The 25,073-nt window shown below is 50.4% G+C and overlaps 9 protein-coding genes across 9 annotated transcripts; 5 read left to right on the top strand and 4 right to left on the bottom strand.

Moving 5' to 3' along the window:
• Positions 1 to 349: 349 nt before the first annotated feature.
• Positions 350 to 2,411, top strand: NCS57_00479000 (uncharacterized protein; the record flags this gene model as incomplete). The annotated part of the gene is made up of 6 exons (XM_053054742.1): positions 350 to 537; positions 584 to 749; positions 801 to 896; positions 944 to 1,647; positions 1,703 to 2,032; positions 2,087 to 2,411. 6 exons carry the CDS (start codon positions 350 to 352, stop codon positions 2,409 to 2,411), a joined length of 1,809 nt encoding a protein of 602 aa, XP_052916902.1.
• Positions 2,412 to 3,559: 1,148 nt separating this feature from the next.
• On the bottom strand, positions 3,560 to 4,396 carry NCS57_00478900 (AB hydrolase-1 domain-containing protein; the record flags this gene model as incomplete). Its single annotated transcript, XM_053054741.1, has 2 exons — positions 3,560 to 3,913; positions 3,983 to 4,396. 2 exons carry the CDS (start codon positions 4,394 to 4,396, stop codon positions 3,560 to 3,562), a joined length of 768 nt encoding a protein of 255 aa, XP_052916901.1.
• Positions 4,397 to 4,823: 427 nt separating this feature from the next.
• On the top strand, positions 4,824 to 6,125 carry NCS57_00478800 (uncharacterized protein; the record flags this gene model as incomplete). Its single annotated transcript, XM_053054740.1, has 4 exons — positions 4,824 to 5,003; positions 5,063 to 5,586; positions 5,646 to 5,710; positions 5,764 to 6,125. 4 exons carry the CDS (start codon positions 4,824 to 4,826, stop codon positions 6,123 to 6,125), a joined length of 1,131 nt encoding a protein of 376 aa, XP_052916900.1.
• A 2,352-nt stretch (positions 6,126 to 8,477) lies between these two features.
• NCS57_00478700 (uncharacterized protein) lies at positions 8,478 to 9,393 on the bottom strand (the record flags this gene model as incomplete). The annotated part of the gene is made up of 4 exons (XM_053054739.1): positions 8,478 to 8,487; positions 8,671 to 8,836; positions 8,900 to 9,284; positions 9,343 to 9,393. 4 exons carry the CDS (start codon positions 9,391 to 9,393, stop codon positions 8,478 to 8,480), a joined length of 612 nt encoding a protein of 203 aa, XP_052916899.1.
• A 2,443-nt stretch (positions 9,394 to 11,836) lies between these two features.
• Positions 11,837 to 12,545, bottom strand: NCS57_00478600 (uncharacterized protein; the record flags this gene model as incomplete). The annotated part of the gene is made up of 3 exons (XM_053054738.1): positions 11,837 to 12,065; positions 12,121 to 12,253; positions 12,356 to 12,545. The coding sequence occupies 3 exons, from the start codon at positions 12,543 to 12,545 to the stop codon at positions 11,837 to 11,839; spliced, it is 552 nt and encodes a 183-aa protein (XP_052916898.1).
• Positions 12,546 to 13,750: 1,205 nt separating this feature from the next.
• On the top strand, positions 13,751 to 14,963 carry NCS57_00478500 (Mannan endo-1,4-beta-mannosidase; the record flags this gene model as incomplete). The annotated part of the gene is made up of 3 exons (XM_053054737.1): positions 13,751 to 14,555; positions 14,606 to 14,695; positions 14,752 to 14,963. 3 exons carry the CDS (start codon positions 13,751 to 13,753, stop codon positions 14,961 to 14,963), a joined length of 1,107 nt encoding a protein of 368 aa, XP_052916897.1.
• Positions 14,964 to 15,564: 601 nt separating this feature from the next.
• Positions 15,565 to 18,393, bottom strand: NCS57_00478400 (uncharacterized protein; the record flags this gene model as incomplete). The annotated part of the gene is made up of 7 exons (XM_053054736.1): positions 15,565 to 16,326; positions 16,384 to 16,619; positions 16,670 to 17,100; positions 17,154 to 17,457; positions 17,517 to 17,778; positions 17,833 to 18,202; positions 18,260 to 18,393. The coding sequence occupies 7 exons, from the start codon at positions 18,391 to 18,393 to the stop codon at positions 15,565 to 15,567; spliced, it is 2,499 nt and encodes an 832-aa protein (XP_052916896.1).
• Positions 18,394 to 19,340: 947 nt separating this feature from the next.
• On the top strand, positions 19,341 to 21,118 carry NCS57_00478300 (MFS domain-containing protein; the record flags this gene model as incomplete). Its single annotated transcript, XM_053054735.1, has 4 exons — positions 19,341 to 19,385; positions 19,439 to 19,934; positions 19,981 to 20,954; positions 21,005 to 21,118. 4 exons carry the CDS (start codon positions 19,341 to 19,343, stop codon positions 21,116 to 21,118), a joined length of 1,629 nt encoding a protein of 542 aa, XP_052916895.1.
• Positions 21,119 to 22,003: 885 nt separating this feature from the next.
• Positions 22,004 to 24,192, top strand: NCS57_00478200 (Zn(2)-C6 fungal-type domain-containing protein; the record flags this gene model as incomplete). Its single annotated transcript, XM_053054734.1, has 5 exons — positions 22,004 to 22,016; positions 22,066 to 22,149; positions 22,208 to 22,267; positions 22,471 to 23,363; positions 23,419 to 24,192. The coding sequence occupies 5 exons, from the start codon at positions 22,004 to 22,006 to the stop codon at positions 24,190 to 24,192; spliced, it is 1,824 nt and encodes a 607-aa protein (XP_052916894.1).
• Positions 24,193 to 25,073: the final 881 nt, after the last annotated feature.

Here is a 25,073-nt window from a genome sequence, read left to right as displayed (position 1 = left end):
CCTTGGCTTGTCGTATGACCGTAGCATTTTCTCTCTGGATCCCACGCCCAGACTCTGAGCACCCCATGCATCAGCCCACACCTTTAATAACGCAGCGGGCTGAGCGTATCTTTAACCATATTTCCGGGACGAGGGGATCTGGACTATCCGATTACCTTTCGGTCTCGATCCGTGCTGCCTTACGCCATGAGCGGGGATCAACGTGGGATGAACCATGGCAGGGGCTTGTGACTGAGTCTATTTTGCAGGTTAAATAATGGGTCTGCTGCCGTGCATCTTGGAGTGTTCATGCAGTATGCAGAAGCTTTACTTCGACACTCTTACCCCTACTTGCATTACTTCCTTCACCATGGTTGACAACGCTATTCGGTCAGAGCCAGAGCGTGTTGATGACAAGAATCTCGAGGCGCAGGAGGTGCGGAATGATGATGCTGCCTCTGTGCATAGCGAGTCGTCTAGCATCCAGGCTGGTGTGCAAAAGGCCATGATTCTGAAGAAGGCATGGTCACGTACATCCTTGGCCATCGCTTTCTCAAGGTACGTTTTCCCTTCATCTGAAGTGATGCCAGCTAACAAAAGTCAGTCTGTTCCTTACAACTCTCGTCATCACCTTCTCTGACTACTCTGGACTGGTACTTGAGCCCTATGTGACCAGCGAGTTCAGATCACATTCAGCGATGAGCTCCGCTCGCGTTGTCATGAACATTACTCGCATCGTTGCCTATCCCGTCATTGCCAAGTTGAGTGACGTGAGTTATGGAGAGACTTTTTATAAAAGACAAGGTTAATGGCAAAATTAGGTCTTTGGCAGAGCTGAAATGTTCACCTTTTCCATCCTATTCCAAACTCTGAGCTTCATCCTCTATGCGACAAGCAAGAACATCGGCAACTACTTTGTAAGGCATTTCTTTCTCTTTCTGTTCCTCTGTCTAACCCGTCAAAGACTGCAGGTCTCTTTGACGCAATTGGTGCCACTGGCTTCACCCTGGTCCAGCAAGTCTTCCTCGCCGATGCCACGAACCTCGTCGACCGTGCCTTCTGGTCAACGCTTCCCGAGTCCATCACCACCATCCCGGCGCTCTACCTGGGTACCATCATGGGTGAAGGCTTTCTCAATGCGACTTGGCGCTGGGGCTATGGTACATGGGCCATCGTCACTCCCATTGTCGCCGTGCCACTCATCGCCACCATCGCGGTCCTTCAGAAGCGCGCCAAGAAGCACGGGCTGCAGGTCAAGACTTTCTCGGCTGTCGCTGGGTGCTCTCCGGATAGTCCGATGTGGAAGAAAGTGTTTCACCTCATCTGGACCGAGATTGACTTCCTGGGTTTGATCCTTCTCATTGCTGGTCTTTCGTTGATCTTGATCCCCGTGTCTTTGACTGGCTCGTTCAATCCTCAACGCTGGAAGGAAGGTTCGTTCATCGCCATGCTTGTTATCGGCGTCATCTGCTTTGCGGCATTTCTGGTTTGGGACCTCAAGTATGCTCAGAAGCCTTACATCCCCTGGCGCATGGCCAATAAGACTGTCATTGCTGGATGTGCCATCCAGATGTTTGACTTTTTAGGGTACTCGCTCTTCACCATCTTCTTCCCCAGTTATCTCCAAGTTGCGGGCCAGTTCTCCCCTGGCCATGCCACACGCATCGAGTAAGTCACAGTTACTACTTCGCATCTCTCGACAAGATTGCTAACGAGTCATCAGCAACTCCCTGCGAGTCGCCTTCCAGATCTCAGGCTTGTTTGTCGCCGTTGGCATGAAGTACACCAAGAATGCCCAGTACTGGGTTCTTGCTGGCCCTCCAATGGTGATTCTCGGTCAAGGAATCATGATCTATCTCGTCAACATGCCCAATGGTGGCCGTGCGAACGAGGCATCCTTCATTGCTTCCAAGGTTCTCTCTGGTGTTGGTCGCGCATTCTTCCAAACCGCTGGTCAAGTTTCGGTCCAAGCTGTGGTTTCTCGTCAGGAAGTCGCCGTCGTCACAGGCCTCTTCCAAGCTGCGACCAGCGTTGGAGGTGCCCTTGGTACTAGGTAAGATCCCAGGTCTCTCGTCCTCTCTCTAAGCAAATGACCGACTCGTGGCAGTATCTCTGGGGCCATCTGGCGCAACACTCTCCCTACGAAACTCGCGTCCTATCTCCCCGAAGAGAACCGAAGCAACTCCACCCTCATCTTCCAGGATATCGTGACCGCCAAGGGTTACCTCCCTGGCACGCCAGCCCGTGCAGCAATTAATCGTGGCTATAGCGAATCGCAGATGATCCTCGCCATCGTTTCTACATGCTTCTGTGTGCCTAACTTGGTTATTATGTTCTTTATGAAGAATATGAAGCTTGACAAAGAAGATGAGAAGGATGAAAAGGGTATCAATCGCGCTCTTGCCAAGATTGAGCAGCAGAGGGAAAATTAGGCCAAATCTATAAATAGCTCAGAGTCGTTTAAGCCGAGGTAAAAAAAAAACAAGGGGAGTTAATTACGTAATTTTATCAGCGGGGTGAGTGTTCAGGTCCAGGGTAGGACGTACGGCCGTAGAATATTTGCTGAAACAATGCCTTACTCCTAAAAACCTTTCTGATTGTTTCGCTGCGAAAGTGTAAATGTTAAATATCTGGGCTTTTTAGAAACTCAGAGACCCTAATGCATTTGGACCATAAGTTCTTCTTGGTGAAGAGAAAGTTCAGTTACGCTACACATAAATATTTGAGCACATCTCGTGATTCGGATCAAGTCAAGCGTCACGCTTTTTTGCAACCACACTAAAACATCCGCAATTTGTACACTTACTTGACTTAGTGATGGGTGGACTATGCACATGCTTGGTAAACTCTGTCTAATAGCCTTAAAAACCAGATACAGAAGCTCAAGCTGTGCCCGTCTCTTTCCTAGCTCGCGGAAGCACGGTGGCATTCGCAACATAAGGGGCTGTCATGTGACACGAGCAAAGAGGCGTTATAGTCACGTGACAAAGCGACTGTCAGGAGCACGTCTCAGAGTCCAAAAGGTGACGTCAGTGAGCCAGGGGTGTTCGTTCGACTTGAAGTTGGGGTCTGGAAATGAGGGGGACAGTTGAGACTGGACCCGCCCGTGGATATCGACATGGGATTGGACTCCTATCGAATCCTTGGAAACTTTATTCGTGAACTAATGAAACTAGAGATGCCTCGGTATGATCGTCTTCGAATATTCCTGTCGGATGAGTGATGGTCAATTGACTAACTAACAACCCGGTTGCCGAACAAAACCCCTCTTCCGACTTTGCCTTCACCGCCTACGCCTGCATCGACACTCAACCGCCCCGACACACCTGCTGAAGCCGTCCGCACCGGTGGTGCCCTGACTCTGGGGCCTGCGATCAGGAGGAGAAGTGAGGATTCTTAGTGACGCGTACGTGGAGTACTAACGTTACATGGTCAAGTCACACCAATCGGGCATTATCCATTATTCACCAGGAACAAAGCTACAGTATGATGGTAGATTGAAAGTCCATAAAGCGTATTTAAAAGATGCATATCTTGACCACTCCAGCCAATCCTTCTCTCATTGCAATCTGCCCTCGTATCAGACTTGAGGCATCGCTGTCTTCTCCAGCCCAACCTTTGCCGCATACTCGAGTCCCTCAACCACTTCTTGGGGCTGCGAGAGGAACGGGGAATGAGAGCCCTGGGAATGGAAGCTTGCTGCATCAGGCCCCAGCAGCGAAGCCATGTGTTGCTGTATTGGCAGTGCCAGTGCCTGATCTCCGTCGCAGAAGAAGTAGAAGCAATCGATGTCACGCCAGGGCTCATATGTGACGGTGTCAGTGAAGACACGGCCGGACTGGTGTTTCAGGGCGTCAAGGGCCTTCTTTTGAGCCTCTGGTTCCACGTCGTGATAGAAGATCGTTTCGGGTGTATCGGCGTAAACGTAATCTCCCTGTGCACAGACGAATCAGCAGCAGTTCCATCACCAATGTAACCTTCATCGATTCCACAGGGGACTTACCTCAGGCCTCATCCATGGTAGAAACTGGCCTCCAAGCATTTCCTTGATGCTTTTTCCAAGCGGCGTCACAAAAGCCGCCAGATACACGAAGAGTATCACCCCACCCGTCTTGCCCTCTCGCAGGCGCTGTTTATAGCCCAACCCTTCAACTGCGTTTGCGCCAACCAGGCCGCCGTATGAGTGCACAACGAGGACAACTTTCTTCCCCTCATCGGCGAGACGCTCAATACTAGCACGCACAGCGTTCGCGTCGTCAGCTAGGCCTTTGGTGGGTGGTTCAGCGCCGACGGAAGGGTATTCAACGGCCTCGGTAGTCCAGTCGCGGGCGTGGAGTGCTTCCCGGACAACGTCGAAGCAGTCTGCAGTATGCCAGGCGCCAGGGGCAAAGACGATGGTAGGCTTGACAGAAGACATGGTTCTGTAATAGGTGGTGTTCTGATAGTGAAATGAGTAAATGAGCTTCGGATGTGTTGTTCAATGAAAAGCAAACCCGAGGGGGATAGCACCAACATAAGTACTGTTGCATTGACCGCTAAACGTGTTCATGGGCTAGTTTCAGGCACTACCAACACGGGTCCGGCAAATAATTGACGTTGCAACCACTACGGGGGCAGCATGCCAAACATACGACGGAAAGGGGTCGACTGCTACCTAGTTGGCACTAAGAACCAACACCAACAACCAACACCCGACAACCGACATTGGAGTCTCGGTTCTCCTTACCAGCCTTTTTACAGTAAGTCTAGCCGCATTCACCTCTTTCAAGACTACCTTTGCCATATTTGCATTGTCGGAGCCATTGTTTACCAGAGCCACCCACCACCTTCTCAATTCTGGAGCCATGGCCGCATCGGCAAAGGTCCAGGCCCGCGTTGACTTGCAGGCCGACAGAAGCAGGGAGCTCAATATTACGACAACGGTTGTGCTAGTCCTTTCGGTGGTGTTTGTCGCTTTGCGTTTCTGGGCGCGTCATATCAGGGCTGGTTACGGAGCCGACGACTGGATGACAGTCGCCGCGTTGGTACATACCTACCCAAGACCCCCCAGCATACAGAAGAGGATCTGAACTTTGAACTCTAGGTGGCTGTTTTTATCTCTGGTGCGGTGAATTATACTAGTAAGCTGCAGTCTTCTTTCATCGACAGTGACCTGACGATTGCAGTGATCAGTCATGGGCTTGGTAGACATGCCGACGCTGTGCCCACCGCAGACCAGGTTGTCTTCTTCAAGCTCCTTTTGGCGTTTGAGTGCATCTATGTCACAGCAGTGATGCTTGTGAAGCTCGCTCTGTTGCAAATGTACTTGCGCATCTTTTTATCCCGCGGCTTCAGGGTGTGTGCATCTGTGATAGCCACCATCGTCGTTGGCTGGTGGATCGCCATCGTCGCCGTCTCCATATTCCAGTGTACGCCGATCAAGAAGGCGTGGATGCCGTGGATTGATGGATCATGTATCAATCTCAAAGCCTCCTTTATCGGTAATGCAATCCCAAATATCGGCACGGATGTTGCCATCTTGTGCATGCCAATGAGGCAGATCTGGAAGTTGCACGCCAACCTGGCTCAGAGGCTATCTCTATGCGTCATGTTTCTCCTTGGCAGCTTGTGAGTTGTTCCTATTCCTCCTCCTTTCGGGCAATTGTAACGATAGGTCCTTCAACTAGTGTTTTGTTTGCCAGCATCTACAGATTCACCACCATTATGCAGTTCGACCCAGTCGATACTACGTGTAAGCGCCTACCATAGTAGCAATTTGACGAGAATATTCCTGACCTTCAACAGGGACACTCGCCACAGCCTGTGCCTGGTGTGTCGTCGAGGTAGCTTGCGGAACTATCGCTGTCTGCCTTCCAACCTTGCGGCCGCTCATGGTGAAGATCTCTAAACAGTTCGGCAGCTTCACTAATAGCAAGGGAGCACATAGTGGCCGAAGCGCAGTGGCCACAGAGCTCATCACAATAGGCGGAACTGGAGGCGCAAAGTCCGGACAGAGGCACTTTCAACGGCTTGGGAACGAGTATGAGCCGAACAATAGCCATGAGGAAATGGCTAGGTCAGAAGCAACGAGTCAGCATGTTGGGCAGAGTGATGCAAGCTCGGGAGATGAAATCCCACTGCACAAAGGGGATAAGATTGCTCGATAGAAGACCATACCGGCGTCAATTATTACGAATGGTATTTGTTGCCTGTTTAGAACACACCCCACACTCTTTTTTCTTTTATTTAACAGAGTAAAATGTGAGAAAGAAGAATTAGTATTACTTCGAGCTCAACATCTATAACTACCTGTGTTGAGTACTTCCAGAACCCCCTGCTGCGACCGTGATCGTCGATTTACCTTGTCGGTTTCAACAATCTGCCCTCCTTCATTCAGAGGTCTAACCCTCTGTCTAGGATGCCGCTACTCACAGCAGCAATCGGGGCTTTGGCACGCGTTGCACTCGTCCAAGGGCATATTCAGAACTAAATCTGCTTCTCAGACTATCTGTGCTGACAATGGTCGAGTCGGATACTTTGATTTCAGTAAGCACCATTGGAGCGTGCCCTCGCCCACCGTCTGATACTATGGATCGATAAATGAGTCAAAACACCTCTTCTTCTGGCTTGCTGAAAGCCGACATGGCCCTGCCAGGGATTCCGTAGTGCTCTGGGTCGAACCAGAAAAGCCTTTAGGTTTCCACTGGGCTTGATGTGTCTACCTATTTGCGGGGTCTAACAGTAGTAGATTGGTCTAGCTAGCTTACTTATATACATTGGATGATAACACAACGTAACACAGCGCGCCATATGCCTATTATCCTTTCGTGCGTGATTACGAATGGGAGTTGAAGAAGGGTGAGGGAAAACTGCCTCGAAGGGGAAAAACCTCAGTCGAATACAAAGCCCCTTTGGTATCCAGCTTTTAACTACCGGTCACCCTCACGATGGTAGGGTCACTGGAGAAGTACCAAATGGAATGAATTGTGCCGTCTCTGGGCCAGAAAACATTGTTCCCGTAGCTATCACCAGTCTTATCGTAGAAATAGAAATGGTACGACTTAGTGCAGGTGAAGGAGAGCTCGTTGTAAGTCAGCGGCCCTGTGTTCAGGCTCCAAGAGGTGATGCTGGTTGTCGCAGTCTCCTGTGTTGTGGGCTTCTTGAAATGGTTAAAGCCCGGAGGAGGAGGTTGACCTGGCCAGTTGACTTGGATATCGAAGGGCGTCTTATCGGACGCAGCTAAGAAGTTGTCGGCTGGAGTCGCATTGGCAGTTGACGTGGTTGTGTCTTTTGGGGTGCCAATCTTGAAAGGCCGGCCGTTCTTGCTTGTAGCGTCAGTCCACGTAAACTGATCGCTGAGAGGCACCTTGCTCCAATCTGGCTGGGGCTGGTTGTCGTTGCTCATGGTAATGACTCTAGTAAGGACCAGATATAAAGAAAGAGGGAGTTTGGCAGTGAGTTGGGGAGGTTCTATAATAGAGAAATGGTCGAATTTATATTGCGGTATTAAGTAGGAAAGTGCTAAACTTGGCTATTAACTTCGGTTCATGAAACCTGTCAAATATTGGTAAGACATATACAGGTCTAGATCCATAGATCCTTGTGTGGCGCTGGCTTATATTAGCTGAGATCTACGAAAGTGGTAATAATAGACGAATGCTAAACATGCACAGAACTTTCCATTGAGGTTAGAGAAGCATGAAATCCACACCAGGCATCAACCAATGTACCTATAAACCGGGCTTCTCAGCCAGCCACACTTTTGCCATTGCCCGCCTGCCATGCGGCTGAATTGATAGCTTGTCTTGGCTCTTATTCCCGTGACAATTAACAAGCTTTGATCGAAGATTGCCAGGGAATAATGGTACTAGTTCGCTGCATGTCTTGGTTTTCCATATCGATAGCTCCTTGGCCTAGGCATTATCACAGATGTAGCAGCGTCTGTTCCTGGCGAGATCAAAGACGGACTCAGCGACGTGGAGCTCGATGAGACGAGGCGTTTCCTACCGCCTGTAGCCACAGAAATCTATCACTGGCTTCGCGCGGCTAGGTTCTCCATCCGGATGGTATCCCGGTGCTCGTGGCTGGAGTCATATTATTTATAAGTTGATCGGCAAGCCTATTGCGCGAAGCTAAATACACAGCGACACATTGCACTAGTCGGCATGGTATGAAAAGAGTAAATCTAGCCATGCTGGCAAATCTGGCTACCGCTGGCGCAGACAGGGAGAGCGTTGAATGCAGGGCATGTTCAATTCCTAAATCCATCAATCAAGGCAGTCTATGACTTGGCAAGCTAAGCCAAACGCCCTTCCTATCATGGAATATTTTGATGCTCGCTGCCCGCGAGCACATTGCTTGACTCTGTGTAAATTGATAACGCAAGTTACCATACTAGCTTGAAGAAAAACGGCATGACGTCCTGCCGATGACACTTTTCTAATGAGGGAAACGTAGAAGATTCGCTCAAGTCAAATCAGCACAAAACGTGGTTGAAATCAAGAAATATACTGGACTAGTCATGCTTGACTTGGTTACTGTTAGCAAAGGCACATACTTGACTTAACTACCTAAGCAAACGATACAAGACGGGGAATTCTGATCTCAGTTGCAATTGACTGCCCCATCTCAGCCACCGATCCCAGTGTCCTCTTGGAATGCCCCAAAGTGAAACGGGTCAATCAACACGTCTGGCCCGTAACCAAAACATACCAGTTAGTAGTGTGGGTAGCTCTTCCGCGAACCCAACAGAAATTGCCATCAGGGTCATAGCACTTGTCAGAGACGGCCTGAGCGCCATCAGCAACTGAGCCAAAGGAGTTTAGAGTCTTCTTCCCAGAAGATGTGTTGCACCAAAAAATACCCGAGTTATACGAGCCTATTTCGATTAGCCACTAGAGACTTTGCGGTTGATACGAGATAGAAAGGGAGAGACACTTACAGCTAACACGGCCACACTTTCCAGGATCATTAACGGGCTTTCCCTTTACCTTCCTCAGATACTCTATTCCCTTGTCGATGTAGTAGCAGTTGGCCCAAGTGTTGACGTTGCACTTGATGTTGGAGCTCAGGAATGTGGAGCGTTTCCAAAGGACGCTGGCGGGGTTGTCACTCTCCCTCTTTTCTGGGTTAACAAATCCCTTCTCTTCAGTTTCATTGTCATGTCCGGCCCAATCTTGATCATAGGTTGGGTTAAGATCGAGAAGCTGAGGGTAGACTTCCTCCACGGTACCGGTCAGGTGCACAACCTCGCCACCGGGCTTGAGCTCAAGCTCCCACTTAACTGGGACAATTTCCATCCCGTCAATGGTGTCGGCAGAGGCAACCTAGTTGATGAAAATCAGTATGAGTCCATCTGGCTCTATAGAGAGAAGGGTCACGTACATGGGCCACACCACCCAAGAGGGAGAGACCAGCGAGAGTAGCACAACGCATCTTGAGGAAAGGGTCACCTGTTGACTCAAGAATGGTGAAGGTGTTCGGCTTGTCTGGAACGGATGAAGAGCGATACCAAGAGAAGAATAGCAACCTAGGTGTGTACAGAGGTAGACAGAAGGCTGGTGTAGAACAAAAGGAGCAAGAGCAAGTTTAGCCTGGGCCGTTCGACTCTTAAATAGTTTGATAACCCGCATCCCTCAAACGTTCATGTGGGCCCATCACGACGACTGATAGGTAGAGGCGCCTCGGCATAGGGAAGACGGGTGCGCGATTGGATTCGGACACCTGATGATGGCATGGTTGAGGGACTTGTGCTTGAAAGTAACCTCAAAGTCGAATGTTGGTTGCAGAAGGATTTTGGCTGCAGAAGGATGTTGGTTCTAGGCGGATGTTGGTTCTAGACGGATGTTGGCTGCAGAGACACCTCGTGGGGGATTCACGTTATCGAAATACGCCTCCTGCTCATCCAACATCAACTCCAGAAGCATAATGCTGACTGTCTGGGAAGAATCAGCAATGAGAAATAAGAACCCCAGCGCAACTCCGGTGAAGCTGAGGAAGAGAGGACAAACATGGGCCCGCGCAGAGACATACAAAAGGGAATACAGGACAAAGGAGGATTTGACCTGGAGAAAATGGAAGCTATCACCCCACACGCCGTCTAACCATGGTAGATAGGTAGGTCCAGAAACGTTTATCGAAGTGCAGCGAATCTATCTGCATTGGGCTACCTGTGCGAAACAACTGCCTGAGCGAAACAACTGAGACGTTGCAGCGATGTACCGAAGAGGAAGGTGGCTTCCTACTTCTCCGAGCCCCTTGTCGTTCTCTATATGTTCTAGAATTCTACATTAAGATTTTAGAAGCTTAGGCTAATATTCTAGTCTTTGCTCAATATCACTAAGTAGATATACAATGCAAGGTCCATATTTTAAATTTTCTATTTTAAACCGTCCTCTTTGATAGATATTTCCAATCAGAAATCATGATAGAACACCCATTGGGCGCAATGCTTTAAGCATAGTCATAAAAGTAAATATTGATATAAGACTTTACAGAGCACTCTAAAAAGAGGCAAGTATTTCGCTCATGAGTGCAGAGCGTCGAGAAAGCACAAGCACCCGCCATGGGGCCTGCGGATCGGCCCGATTCCCCATGCTTGGTCTTTCATCTGGAACCAACCACGGGGAACCAGGCAGGTCTAGGCCCTCTCAAGGAACAGGCCCTGATCTGCAGGCCGAGTGCCGACTTCCGCCCTCCTTACCCAAACTCTGGCCACCAAACAGTTCATGTGCCTCGAGGAACGAGATCCTTCTGTCCCCTTCGAGAGCAATCACTCTGTTAGCGATGGTAAGGCCGATTATCTCTGGATCAACCCCCCCAACGGCATTGTCCGCGCCCTACCCCGACAGGCCAGCATGAATCGACAGCGGAGAGTATGCTGGTAGCGTGGCCACGCCAGGTACAAACATCCGCTTTGCCAAATTACAACCCAACGGCCGCGCGAGCCTCGTGGCGGATGGTCATACACCCTAGCACCGTACTGTGAGTGGTAACAGTCAGAGCGGAGGAAGAGGGCCCGGACACCTCGTGCACGATGCTATGGAGATGGGTAGGGGCGTGCACAGATGACTGGGTAGACGACGTAAACTTGAAGCCCGACGTGAGATAATAGAGTATCCTCTTAGAACGGAGCTATCCTTAACAAAGGTGTAGCATTTGACTGTATAACACCTTTCGTGATAAATAGCAAGGGACATCAAGAAGTTGATGTCCTAAATAAATCGAGGGCGCAACATAAGTATAGAGCTCTTGTTGTCTCCCAAGTAGTGAACTCTATAGTGAGCCCATTAGAGGTTTCCAACAGGTAGAAAAACAGACGGTATGAGGCACTCTTAGTAAATGGTATCTCGGCCTATCACTCAGCAGACTACTGCCCTTGAATATTGACTGACCCCAATTGGGGTACATAGGAGGATTTTCATCTCAATCAAAAGGATGGGTGCCGGGTATCTCGACACCCACCTTTGCCACTGTAAGTTTCTCGTTTTCGGGGAATGCTAATGATTTTAAAGGGCGGGGAAATGATGGCCAGCGCAGAGGTGATATTTCAGATCTTTGACGTTACAAGGTCAATCTTCAAGCTGGATAAAACACTCCAGACGCTGAAGTAGTGAAGGTCAAGTGGGACAGAAAGGGTTGATAGTGTGCAACTAAGGCTTTTGCCATGACTTGGATCGATCACATCATATATATACCTAAGGAAATACGAAACTGTGTACAAAAAAAGAGAGAAAGCCCTGGAGCCTCAAGAAATTGACTTTGTGGTCCATTCCGCCACGGTCTCCTTTGCCAACCCTCTTAGACTTGTTCAACTTGGCCCGCCTAGTTGAAAAGCCAATGAGATCCAGGAGAACCGAGAAGTTTGCATGCTGTCTGTTCAGATGGGAGTGACATCAACCCAGAAGCGGGTGTCGTCAGACTTGTACTTGGCGTCAGAGTCGATTTGGCTCTGAATCCACTCAACAGACTCGCGATAGAACTTGATATCTTCGGTGTTGGGATTGCTCAAGCCGGTAGCACCGTTACGGTGGCCAGCAAACCACATGTTATAACCATAATGATTCTGGCAGTCCCATCGGCTGGCCACGTCGGCATAGATATCGGAGCTACGAGTTTGTCAGATGGTCAAACCCAGGCGTCAGTGTGCGAACTGCTACTTACTTCAACTTAGCACCGTTGTTCCACTGGCTTTCGCTCTGACCCACGAACCCAGCGCGAGAGGCGCAGACGCGGAGCATACCCCAGTTAACCTTGAAGAGGCCAAAATTGGCGGCATCACCGGTCTTGCCATCACCTAACAATGTCATTAGCAATGCTCAAATGACGATTGAGGTTCCAAGAGGAAGTCGCTCATGCCCGTGTCATTATGAAATACAGTTTGACTGCACTCACTCACCGTACTTGTAGTTGGTTTGCATGTGCTCGTCCTCGAGCATAGCAATGGCGATATCCAGAGTGTTTCCACCGGCGTTCAAGATAGCTTGCTTGCGAGCACCCAGGCCAGAGACGGTGTAATGGCCACGATCCCCGGGAGCTGCAAAGGCAGCAGCAGCGAGGGAAAGGATAGTAATGGCAGTGAAATGCATGGCGAATCTGGTTGAAGATGGTCGTGTTTGAGAAATGAATGCGAGGATCGCGTAGAGGTGATTAAAGCTCTTTGTATCGATAGCTGGAATGAGTAAGAGTGGAAGACTTTGATTATTGCATGTAGTGCTTTTTATAATGACTTGACACGTTTCTTGATGGTCACCAGACAGGGATATGGCAAGGACGTCAGTTTGACCACTATACTCAAATGGCGAACGGGTGGGCATGTTCCGAACTCGATCGAGCGACATTCCGTCTGTGGCCTCTCAACCTAGCCAGGAGACGTGTGAGTAGCGGAAATAATTGTTCAAGTCACGGAAGATCTCCTTGTTTCAACGTGGATATGATCTGTGTCGATGGAACAAAAGGGGTGTGTTGCGACAGCCCGAGGCAGCCGGATCCGTTCTGGCGGAAGCCAATGGTGCTAAAATGGGTCAACGGCCCACTTACTCCATTTTCTTACGAACGAGAATACGGAAAGATTAACGGGTGCCTGGGAAGATCCTAGCCTGGGTAAAGCTTATATTGAGGAGTTGCAAGGATCTGGCCGGAGCGATTCACCCGTTCGCCGACACGAGGTTGGTTGCGTCAGTCGCCCTGAATTAGTTTCACCGAATCCCAGCTCGGAACAATTCTCCGGCAGAGCAAGATCCGCTAGCGAGGGTGGTGATGGCTACCTGATACATAGCTCAATGCAAGTTGCTGACGGTGGCGACGACCCGCCGGAGAGGAACCGAGGTGCTGGCAGGGGTTGGATGATAGCATCGCAACGACATTGAATTCACCGCCAGCGTAAGGATGGGAGGATCTTTCACAGGCTGACGACGCCTGAAAATAACGCGTCACTGGGGATCGAATCTAGTGCTAGGCATCCATAAGAAATGCAAGCATAGCCCCGTGACGTCCAAGTGATTAACTCGAAACCTGCCAAGAAAACCAAATTCCTGATTCCATGCAACGGATGGTCGGTCGCCGTGTACTTGAAAGTGACGGAACAAAATTACATCGCAAGTGAGCAAGAGAATATGCCAGCAAAACAACAGATTGTTACCATTCCCTCACTTTTGAGTTCATGGCGAAGGATAAGAGGGCATACTCCGCTTTGGAACCCCAAACACTGACACGCTTCTACATTCCTACTAAAACACTCTTTTATTTACATTCTACAACATTCTTTTATTCAACCATTCCACTCACTTTCACGATGCGATTCGAGATCGCACAACTGTTCACTTTCTTTGCAGCCGCGTCCCTATGGACGACATCAGTTCAGGCAGGCCCTGCATCTGCATCTGGCACCAAGTTCACCATTGATGGCGAGACGGGCTACTTTGCAGGCACCAACTGCTACTGGTGCTCGTTCTTGACTAACCGCGCCGATATCGACCAGACACTGGATAACATCGCCACCTCTGGCCTTCGCATCCTCCGTGTTTGGGGCTTCAATGACGTAACCTCGATTCCGGGCAGCGACAAAGTTTGGTTCCAACACCTTTCGGCAAACGGATCTACCATCAATGTTGGGGAGAATGGCTTGCAAATTCTTGACTATCTCGTCAATGGCGCTGAAGAGCGAGGAATCAAGCTCATCATCCCATTCGTCAACTACTGGACTGACTTTGGTGGAATGCGTGCGTACCTATCGGCATTCGGTGGCGCAAGCGAAAGCGACTGGTATACCAACGACGCTGCGCAGTCCCAGTACCGGAAATATGTCAGCGCCGTTGTTCAGCGATATCGAGACTCTGATGCAATCTTTGCGTGGGAACTTGCTAATGAGCCACGTTGCCCTGGGTGTGATGTCGATGTCATCTATCAGTGGGCTACCACGACGTCCAAGTACGTCAAGAGCCTCGACCCTGATCACATGGTTACTCTTGGAGATGAAGGATTTGGCGTGGATGGTGGCAGTTCTTACCCCTATCAGAAGGTCGAGGGCACGGATTTTGCCAAGTTTTTGACCATTGAGACGCTGGACTTTGGCACCATTCATCTTTATCCAAGTCACTGTGAGTTTCCCTTGGAGTATACTAAGTCTACTCGACTAACTGCGTTATAGGGAGCGAGTCATACGAATGGGGCAGCGAATGGGTCACCGCCCATGCCAAGGCATGTGCGCAAGCAGGAAAGCCATGCTTGTTGGAGGAGTGTAAGTTATCTTCTCGCTCTAGACAGGTCACGCTAACCTTCTATTTCTAATCTTAGATGGCGCTGTCGGCGAGCACTGTGCCCGTCAAAGTCCGTGGCAGAAAACTTCCAGAGAAACCGAGGGCATGGGAGGCGACACATTTTGGCAGTGGGGAGAGACCCTTTCCATTGGCAAGACACATGACGACGATTTTACCATTTTCTACGGCGACAGTGACTGGGATTGTTTGGTTAAAGATCATGTTGCTGCCATCCAGGGGTCAACCTGAGACGCAACGTCCCAGGCGTTGCTCCGCCAAGCGGAACATGGCGCGTGGATAAGTGGTGCAGTTTCTTCGACATTTTGACAGGAGGGTTTTGATTCGTCCGCCGGTTTTCCCTCTCTATGGTACATAAAAGAAGTTGCAATAGCTTACTCGGTTTTATCCCGTCTTATCCCGAATCTGGTGATCCACGTCAAGGATGGACAACCAAGCCATTTCGTATTCTCATACCTCCTGAAAGCCACCACTTGCCTGTCTTGAAGCATCATGCTTTCCGCATATGTTTGGTAGTAGTCCTTTGTGATGCTGTTGCCCTTTTTTTGATCACTATTCGTCTCTTTTAATCCGTAGCAACCGGTGTTCAGCGCAGACAAAACTCATGTTGCAAAGGTAAAAGAGGAGCAGTTTATGAAAGGTTTACATAATGGTATACTAATATATTCATCACGATTCTACAGCAATACAATGTAGACGCTGATCTTACGTATGTGTCGGCGGGTTTCTAGGCAGTGCATAACCGTATAGGTCAACCCTCAAAATCTATCTCATTGGTGTACTTGCTAATAACAGGACTCCAGCTACATCATCCTGTAGTTCTATGTCTAATCTAAGGTTGACCGAGGTACTTGAACTTGGGCGACGGTGCCACTGATCCCGAACCACTAATTGCAATCCGAACTTCATCACCAGGTACAATATCGACGCAATTGTCGCTCAGCGTGACTCCATCCACTTCTTCCAGCACAACTCCCTTGGTAGGCCTCTGCGCAGTAATGACGTACTGTCCATCAGAAACATCAACCTTGACATTCCTTTCCGAAAGGTCCAGGTACTTCATCGGCTGCGGCCAATCAACACTCCTAGAGACACACACTCCATCGACAAGAAGTCGTACAGCAATCACGTGGGGTTCTTCTTTGCAATTGTCGACCTCCCCAGACAAGACCTCAGTAGTACCATTGCCGGCGATGGCTACGTCCTTCCGTAGGATCTTGTCTTTGATGTCGTTGCCCGTTTTGACTGAAATGAAACGAACTTCGACGTCTCCTTTGACCTCACGCTGACTGTTGACGGTCCAGACACTGAAAGGGGATTTCTTTGCCGGTCTCGCGTGGCAGACGCTCCAGTCGTGATGATCCCGTTCGACTGCAACTGCGAGAGGTTCGAGGGCGCGGGCAATGGCGTAAAAGGCAGGCTTCTTTCGGAGGAAGTAGTCCACAATCGCCCATGAAATACCAGGCCAGCAATCGTTCAGCTGCCAGACGAGAACGCCTCCGCAGCGGCGATCATCACCCCATTGGCGTCGCCAGCCGCGGTATGCGTAGGTCAGCGCCTCACTCTGGCAGAGCTGAGTCAAGTAGACGTAAGACTAGAACAGTTATTAGCCACAGCAACACAAAGTCGGGTACAATCCTGTGTATCATACTTCTAAATCTTCTCGGGGACGAAAGTTTTCGACTAGGTATGTTGCGAGGCGCCGCTCATGTCCGTCAGCTTTGTTGTGAAAATCCATGGTCTGGGACTGTTGGAAATACTCGGCGGTGTCAGTGATGAAGTGTTGGATGGTTGACAGAACGGGAAAGGCCTCCATGCCGAATTCACTGTTGAACCTGCCGCCCAGATTGTGGAAAGTCTGGTATTTTTCCTGTGTTCCGTGCCAAACTGCTGTCGGTTAGCCAACATTCACCGACGTTTCGTTGGGGGAAACTTGCCATTCCATTGATGAATATCACCGACCGTCTTGTCATTCGTAGGCTTTCCACTGGAAAAGGGCGATGCAGGCCAGTAAACAACACCCTGACTCTCCTCAGCCACCGCCTCGGGCAAGAGATGTTCGTAGTAGTATCGAGCAGGGTAGTTCGTCTTTAACCAAGATTGCGGGTCTTTGTCCTCCCAATCGTAGTCAAGGTCGCTCGCCTCTTGAACTTGGTAATCTTCATTGTTACCAGCATAGATAACCACAGAGGGATGGTGCCGAAGACGCCGCACGTTCTGCTTGGCCTCATGACGAATCGAGTCAATAAACTCCGGCCAGACTGGATAGTTGCCACACGCAAACATAAAGTCCTGCCAGACTAGGATGCCAAGTTCGTCGCAGGCATCGTAGAATGCATCTTCCTCGTAGATGCCTCCCCCCCAAACTCTAACACGGCCTGGTTATTTCACGTCTTCAATAGGAGACTATGAGAGACTTACCGTGTCATAATCTGATTTCCATCTATCATCAGCTGCAACCACTTCCGATACCTGTCTGGTGTGATTTTCGGCAGGAGGCTGTCCGCTGGAATCCAACATGATCCGCCACAAAAGATGTCGATGCCATTGACTCGAAAAAAGAACGACTGACCGTGAGAATCGTCCCTCTGGATGAGCTCACTGCGTCGGAATCCCGTCTTCTTGGTCCAGCTGTCGAGGACTTGACCGCCCTTGATGATGTCCACCGTGACTTCGTACATGTGCTGGTTACCATAGCTGGCCGGATACCAGGGCTTTGGGTCTTCTAAAAACGAAAAGGTTATTCAATGTGTAGATGATGAATAGATAAAGTGAAGGACTTACTGATATTAAATGGAATGCTAGCACGGCCTGTCGATGGAGATGATGCCTCACTGGAAAACACGACATTGTCTTCGAAACGAATAGACAGGCATGCTTGGTCAAATCCGCCGTCCACCTCGATGTCAACGCTGCCTTCCACAGTCTTGAGATCATCAGACAATTCGTACTTTACAAACACATCATCGATGTGTGCATAAGACACCTCGAGTCTGACTGGTCTCCAAGGCCCAGCGGTCATGAGCTTGGGACCCCAATCCCAACCCTATTTCACATTAGTGATCAGATTTCCAGTGCGGCTCGGAGCACTAAGACTTACCCAGTGATATTGGGCTTTCCGAACTGCTAGCCGCCCAGCCTCTCCGTTGAACAGTACAAACTGGTGATCCGACATCTTCTCCTTGATCTCGCGACCGCGCAGCAATGCGCTATCAAAGTCAATGGTCAAGGAGTTGTCCTTCTTAAGCAGGTTTGTAACATCAACCCGATGACTAACAAACATGTTGCAGCTCTCAAGGATAACGGATTCGTTAAGCTTGACTTTGGCAAAAGTGTCAAGTCCGTCAAAGAGTAGGTAAACTGACGAACCCTCTTTAGCGGGAGAGGCAAAGGTGGTGCGGTAGCTCCAAGACGTTTCCCCAACCCACTCAGCATCGATTTCGTTCATATTGAGAAAGGGGTCAGAGATGCTATGATTTTAATGAGCAAGATGAAATCGGTTTCCAAGGCATCGCCAAAACACTTACATGCCATTGTCCATCAAGTCAATATGGACCACTGTTGGCACTCGAGCGACAGGCTTCCACTCCTCATCTCCATCTCGGCCACTTTTGAAGGACCACCCTGATTCCAGGTAGGTTCTTTTAGCAGCAGCAAGCATCCTGAGAAGAGGAGGGGTGTGGCAATGAAACAAGATGAATTGTGCAAGGATGGCGCTATGGCGGTAGCAGACATATAGGTACCATGAAGAAATTGTCCAACGTTAAGTGATGCGCGGAATACCCTTTTTATTCTGTACAAGATGGAGTAATCCCACGTACTCGGCTAACTACCTACACGCATTCAAGGGCAGCTCTCAAACCACTGTTCTCTAGACCCACTAGCATCACCCGTCTGGAACGTCGGTTTCCGTCTCCATTTTGGGTACGGGTATAAATCCATGAGGACAGGGGTATCCGCGGAACGTCATCTTCCGTGTCCAAATCGGGACTAGACCATCTTACGATGAGGCTCCCCGGTTCCGCATGCGGCATATTGAAGCCCGTTGGATTTGCCGGTGAAGTGCGCACTCTGGAAGGGTCTGCTTTGTCAAAAGGTGGGTTCCTTGGTCACCTGTGATCTTATGGGTTAAGACGGCCCTTCTGTGTGAGATGATTGAAGGAGATATGAGTCGAGAAGTTGTCACTTGATGACCTTCTTGTAGCAAGACTTACCTTACTGGACCTAATGATCCCTGGCAAGCCAAGTGATGTGAGAGGTATAGGTACGTTTCAGTTAGCGGGAAATCCCCTACACCTTGCACTGTAACACAGCAGTTCGGATGGGCCATAATTGAGGTGCGGAATCCATTGTCCGCACCACCGTAACGCAGCTGGACAAGTTTCCCGCTAACTACCTAGGTTAGTTAGTTTTTGGGCGCCTGAGCGGGCATGATGGAGCGATCCGAACCAAGCATAAAATGTGAACGGGGCCACACTAAATCTTGGCTTCCTACATCCTCGTCGATCATATTCTCATCTGTTATCACCAGAAACTTTGATTTCTTCTTCAAAACCCCCGTGGGTCGTCATCTTTATCGCTGGAGGCCACCGTAGTTGAACAACCGCGATGGAAGACAAGATTGAACCCCACATCCACCATGAAGGCGACGAGGTAATAATCAGACATTCAATCCACCTCGAATGCTTCTAATTGAACTGATTCAGGGAGAAATCGAAACCAAGGTCGTTGGCGGCCACGAAGCTTTCCAGAAAGCCATGATCCAAGACCCCCCTTACGCCTGGTCCAGAGGCCAACTCTTCATCTACCTCTTTTCCCTCGTCGGCTTCCTCTGCAGCACGATGAACGGCTACGATGGCTCGTTGATTAATAATCTCCTTCAAAACCCCTGGTTTCGGGAAAAACATGGTGTCGACAACAGCGGTATCTGGGCGGGCATCGTGTCTTCCATGTACCAGATTGGTGGCGTGGTTGCGCTGCCCTTCGTCGGACCCGTCATCGATGGGTTTGGCCGACGCTGGGGTATGTTTTCTGGTGCAGCCCTCATCATCGTTGGCACCGTGATTCAGGGCCTTTCGCATAATGCCGGTGGGTTCATGGGTGGACGATTCCTCCTTGGTTTTGGGGTGTCAATTGCAGCATCTGCTGGGCCCATGTATGTTGTAGAGCTGAATCATCCGGCATACCGTGGACGTGTTGGAGGTACGTTGTATCCTGCGATAAAAAGACCAAACGCTAACCCAGTAAGCCATGTACAACACTCTCTGGTTCTCTGGAGCCATTGTTGCCGCCGGCTCTGCCCGTGCTGGCCTCAATACTGGAGGCGATTACTCCTGGAGACTCATCACCTGGCTCCAGGCTCTTTGCTCAGGCCTCATCATGATAACCAGTCTGTTCTTGCCCGAGTCGCCCCGTTGGCTGTATGTCCACAACAAGCTGGACGCCGCCAAGTCCGTCCTCACACATTATCACGGCAATGGAAACCCAGACTCCCCTTGGGTGAAGTTGCAGCTGTCCGAGTACGAAGAGGCACTGAACATGGACGGCGCCGACAAGCGCTGGTGGGACTATCGTGTTCTCTTCAGAGACCGCGCTGCGGTGTACCGCCTGTGCTGCAACATGGCAGTATCCATCTTCAGCCAGTGGGCTGGAAACGCCGTCTTGTCCTACTTTCTGGGTGCTGTCCTCGACACGGCTGGGTACACGGGCACGATCGAGCAGGCAAACATCACCTTGATCAACTACTGCCAGCAATTTGCGTTTGCTATTCTCGGTGCCTGCCTGGTTGACAGACTCGGCCGCCGACCCCTACTGATCTTCTCGTTCGCTGCTTGCACTGTGGTCTGGCTGGGCATGACGATTGCGTCGTCCGAGTTTGCCAAGTCATATGTTGGAGATGATTCCAAAGGCGACCCGACCTACACCAATCAAGCAGCTTCCAAGGCGGCTTTGGCTTTGGTGTTTATCTTCGGCGCGGTTTTCTCGTTCGGAATCACCCCTCTGCAGGCGCTTTATCCCGTCGAGGTTCTCTCATTCGAGATGCGAGCCAAGGGCATGGCGTTTTCCAATTTGGCGGTTAATGCTGCTGGACTGCTGAACCAGTTTGCATGGCCGGTGGCGATGGACAAGATTGCGTGGAAGACGTATATCATCTTTACCATCTGGGATCTCGTTCAAGTGGTGCTGATCTACATCTACCTACCCGAGACCAAGGGCCATACTGTAAGTTTCAACGCGTTCACCGAATGAAACCCTTGCTAATGCTGTGACAGCTGGAGGAACTTGACGAGATTTTTGCGGCTCAAAACCCGGTCAAGGCGTCAACCCAGAAGAAGGTGCTTGCTGTTCACAAGGACGGTGGTGTGGTCAACTTGGAGAAGGTGTAGAGCATCGGAGCCGCGCCGCGTGATCGAGCCCCATTCATAACACCCCACTCATTGAGCCAGGGTTTCTTATTGTCAGTAGTCGTCGGATATGAGTAGATTGTGCAACAATTATGAACTCCTGTACTCTCTAAATACACCGCAAGTTACGGTGTAGAGTCATTTACAATGTCTGTTTCCCTTTGGCAACATTTTTAATTGTCCTCGGGACATCTGCAGGCTTACATAACACCGCTCCCACGTGCGCAAATGCTCGGGACTTGATGCCACGATCGTGTGCTGTCTAGATTGCTAACCCTGAAAAGACACGGGGCCGAGGTTCCACTAACATTCGAGCTTCCTAAACTGGCATAGCATTCGTCCATGAGTTTTGAAGTGCGGGAGATCAGCTGATTGACAGGATGCGGGGTGGATACGCGCGGCCAGGTTTCAGACACGTCCATGTTGGTTCTCGAGAAGTGCTGTTGTTATTTGCTCCTCGTGCAGCCCTTTCCGCCTCCATGCATCCCAGTCAGGTGACTACGATCTTCTGTTAGGTCAAAGGCTCGTCTCGCGTGGCGGTTCTTGTGGTCTGGCCACTCCACGGCCTTCCCCCCGCCCCCCCGAATGCCGATCTTGACTCCTTTTTCCCGGCTTTCCTCGGACAGGCATGGATGCATATGTACCCCAGGTCTTGCCCTTGGCCCACTCCGGTCATTCTTATTCGCCGTCTCCTCTTTTACTACCGACCTGGGGCATTCTTAACCTCGCCATTCTTTCTTGCCTTCGTTATCCCCATATTTCATCTGCCTCAACTCCACTCATCGCACACTTTGAGGCCGATGAACAACCCTGGATTGTCCCAGCGCCAAAGTCTCATCAAGCTAAACACGGACAGCCTCCAACAGAATGTTTTATTCTTGTATGTCTAACAACAAAACCGCACGCTAGGCCCATGCTGATCGACACAGTCCAGAGCTCTCAGAATGAGGATTCACCACTCCAACGCAGCGCCGGTCACAAGCCTGCCAAAGGACTCCATGCCTGCGTCGAATGTAAGCGGCGCAAAATACGCTGCGATGGAAAACAACCGTGTGATCGATGCCAGTCAAGGCGCTCTCAATCTCGCTGCGTCTATGACCACCATCGACAGCGGATCGTCCCCTCAAAGAGGTTAGTTATTCGAACGTAGCCCTCGGAATGGCAACCCATTAGTAACTCCCCTGCAAGAGTTCTCGAGGAGCTTTCCCAGAATTTACAAGACTGCCGCTCTATCCTGAGTCGTCTCTTCCCAGGACACGACGTGTCATCACTCCTTCCGCTCTCGCGTCAGGAGCTCTGCCAACTCTTGGACCAGCCATCATCGCAATCAACAGAGCCTATAGAAACCCTCCCATCGCCAGCGCTCAGCATGTCGAAAATTCAGCTGCTCGACGTCCAACAAATCCCAGCGGGAGATGCGGAGTGGGACGAAGAACGACGAGAACGAGACCCCTTACCAGCGGAAGCTGACGATGTCAACGGCCTGTCCCTCACACTGGACAGACAGGCGTCATATCTCGGAATATCGTCTATCAAAGCAGCTTTCGCGGTTATGGTTAAGATACAACCGCAATTAAGAACTTCACTTGCATCTCTCCAACGGAGTGGTTCCAAGAGGACCTTGGAGCTCCCTCTCCCTCAGACAGGTCATCTTGAGGAGACGGCCCCAATCCCCTGGACGTGGAAAGGCCAGCTACTCATTGATAACTATTTCAAAGGTCTCCACGTCTTTACGCCTATGCTCGACGAAGTTGCCTTCCGAGCCGACTACCTCGGCGGCCAGAGATGCGATGTACCTTGGCTTTCACTCCTCAACATGGTTTTCGCCATGGGTGCTATCATGGCGACAAAGTCAAGTGACCTAGACCACTTTAAGTTCTATGAGAAAGCTATGAAGCACCTTAGCATGGGCGCATTTGGGAGTAGCCACATTGAGACGATTCAAGCGTTGGCTCTGCTCGGAGGCTATTATCTCCATTACGTGAATCGTCCAAACATGGCGAATGCTATACTGGGCGCCACGATCAGGATGGCGAGCGCACTTGGCCTCCATAGAGAGCCGATGGCTAGCGACAACATAAATACTGCGCTTGTTGAGATGCGGCGACGCACCTGGTGGTCCTTGTTCTGTCTTGATACCTGGACCACCACAACAATGGGCCGTCCATCTTTCGGGCGTTGTGATCCCTCGATCGACATCCAGCCCCCTCAGATAAGCATCGATCAGGTGAGGTTCTAAGTCCAAATGCAAGTCCCCAGCTTCTAACCCATGTTTTTACTAGGAGGAGCGAGACTCTGCTCAGCACGCAGGAATCATGCCTCTACTAGAAAACATTCAGTTTTGCAAGATTGCAACTCAGATTCATGATATGCTGGCAGCCACCTCTCAGCAGACCGCGGAAAGCCTGCAACACCTGGACGGCTTATTAGTCGGCTGGTATGACAAGCTTCCCTCTATTCTTCGTAACCGGGAGAGTTGCGCTGAGCCCCTACATCTTGCTCGGTGCGTCATCAAGTGGAGATACTTGAACCTTCGGATGCTCCTTTGCCGCCCAATCCTCCTCGCTGTAGCCAGCAGCGACAAAGATGCGCCAATAAGTGAAGATGATCTTGCTGCGATATCAACTTGCCAGGAACTTGCGAGACAGACTATTGATGATGTGGCGAGTGGCTGGACGAAGCATCAGATGTCAGGATGGAATGCGGTCTGGTTGCTTTATCAGGCAGCAATGATACCTCTACTCAGTATCTTGTGGCAGCCGCAGAGTCCATCTGTCGCTGATTGGCAGGCCCAGATCGAAAAAACTTTGGAAGTCCTCGAGGCAATGGAAGATTGGTCGCTCACAGCGCGTTGTTCGCGGGATGTGGTCAGGCGGATATATGAGGCGAGCTGTCAGCTTTCAGGCCAGAATGAAGACGCTTCTGCTACAGAGACAGGCAAGTTACCAGAATTTATGGAGGATGACTTTTATGCTTGGGCGGAAGGGCTCGAGTTGGACCATATGGTAGATATGCTGGATCAGGAGTGGCAATGGGATATAGGGTCAGGGCAGTAGCATATCAGTAGTCCCAACAAGGGTAGGGCTCTAGGTTATGTCGTTTTGCGGTGCTGACCCAGTCTCCTGTGACTGATGGCCTCTCTGGAAGACGTGAATGACAAGACAGACCCTTTGGAGCTCCTTACTTTCGCTACTGTGGTACAGAGGCGGAGACAGAATCTGAGGATCACAGGGCGGGTGGAGGTCGATATCTTCAGTACTACCAATGATCTCTCGACGACGTGGCATGCCCTGGAAATACACTTGTGATAAAACCGAGCAACTGCTAGAAGGTCAATTTCTTCATCCCTCACTTGCACTCGCCAACGTTGAGACGAAGTTCAAGAACGACTCCAGGCCGGATGACAATGCTACCCAGAACAGATGGAATGCATATGACAGTAAGTCCTAGCCTCATCAATTGAAGGTTTGTGCGATAACTTGGAGTTAACACCCATTCCAGGACTCCTTATCACGTATGCACCCGTCATTGATGCCAAGCTGGAGGGACTTTGGTCTGTGCTACTTGTCCGGGGACAGCGTAAGTTCGCCAACTAGAGACATGTGGCTGCACCAGGTACTAACATATCTCATCTCAGATCATCGTGTGAGGAAGTACATCTCGTACCTCGATATTGAGACCGCCAGCGAAAGCTTGCATAGAGCCAAGGAGAGTCTCAGGGCTTCGGTTACTCGCAGCATCGATGGCACCGAGGACATCTACCCCGTCTCGTCCACACCAAACAACTGGGCCAAGTACCTCAGCACCAACCTCCGTCCCGAAAACCTGCTCTCCAATGTCGACTACACACGCACGCAGCTTCAGAACGCTACCAAGGAGCGGACGATTCTCATCATGCGCCGCGACGCGCTTGTTAACGGGCGCCAGGACATCAAAG

This window comes from Fusarium keratoplasticum, chromosome 3 (genome assembly GCF_025433545.1).
Source record: "Fusarium keratoplasticum isolate Fu6.1 chromosome 3, whole genome shotgun sequence".
Lineage (NCBI taxonomy): Eukaryota > Fungi > Ascomycota > Sordariomycetes > Hypocreales > Nectriaceae > Fusarium > Fusarium keratoplasticum.
This window is presented reverse-complemented; position numbering and strand designations above follow the sequence as displayed.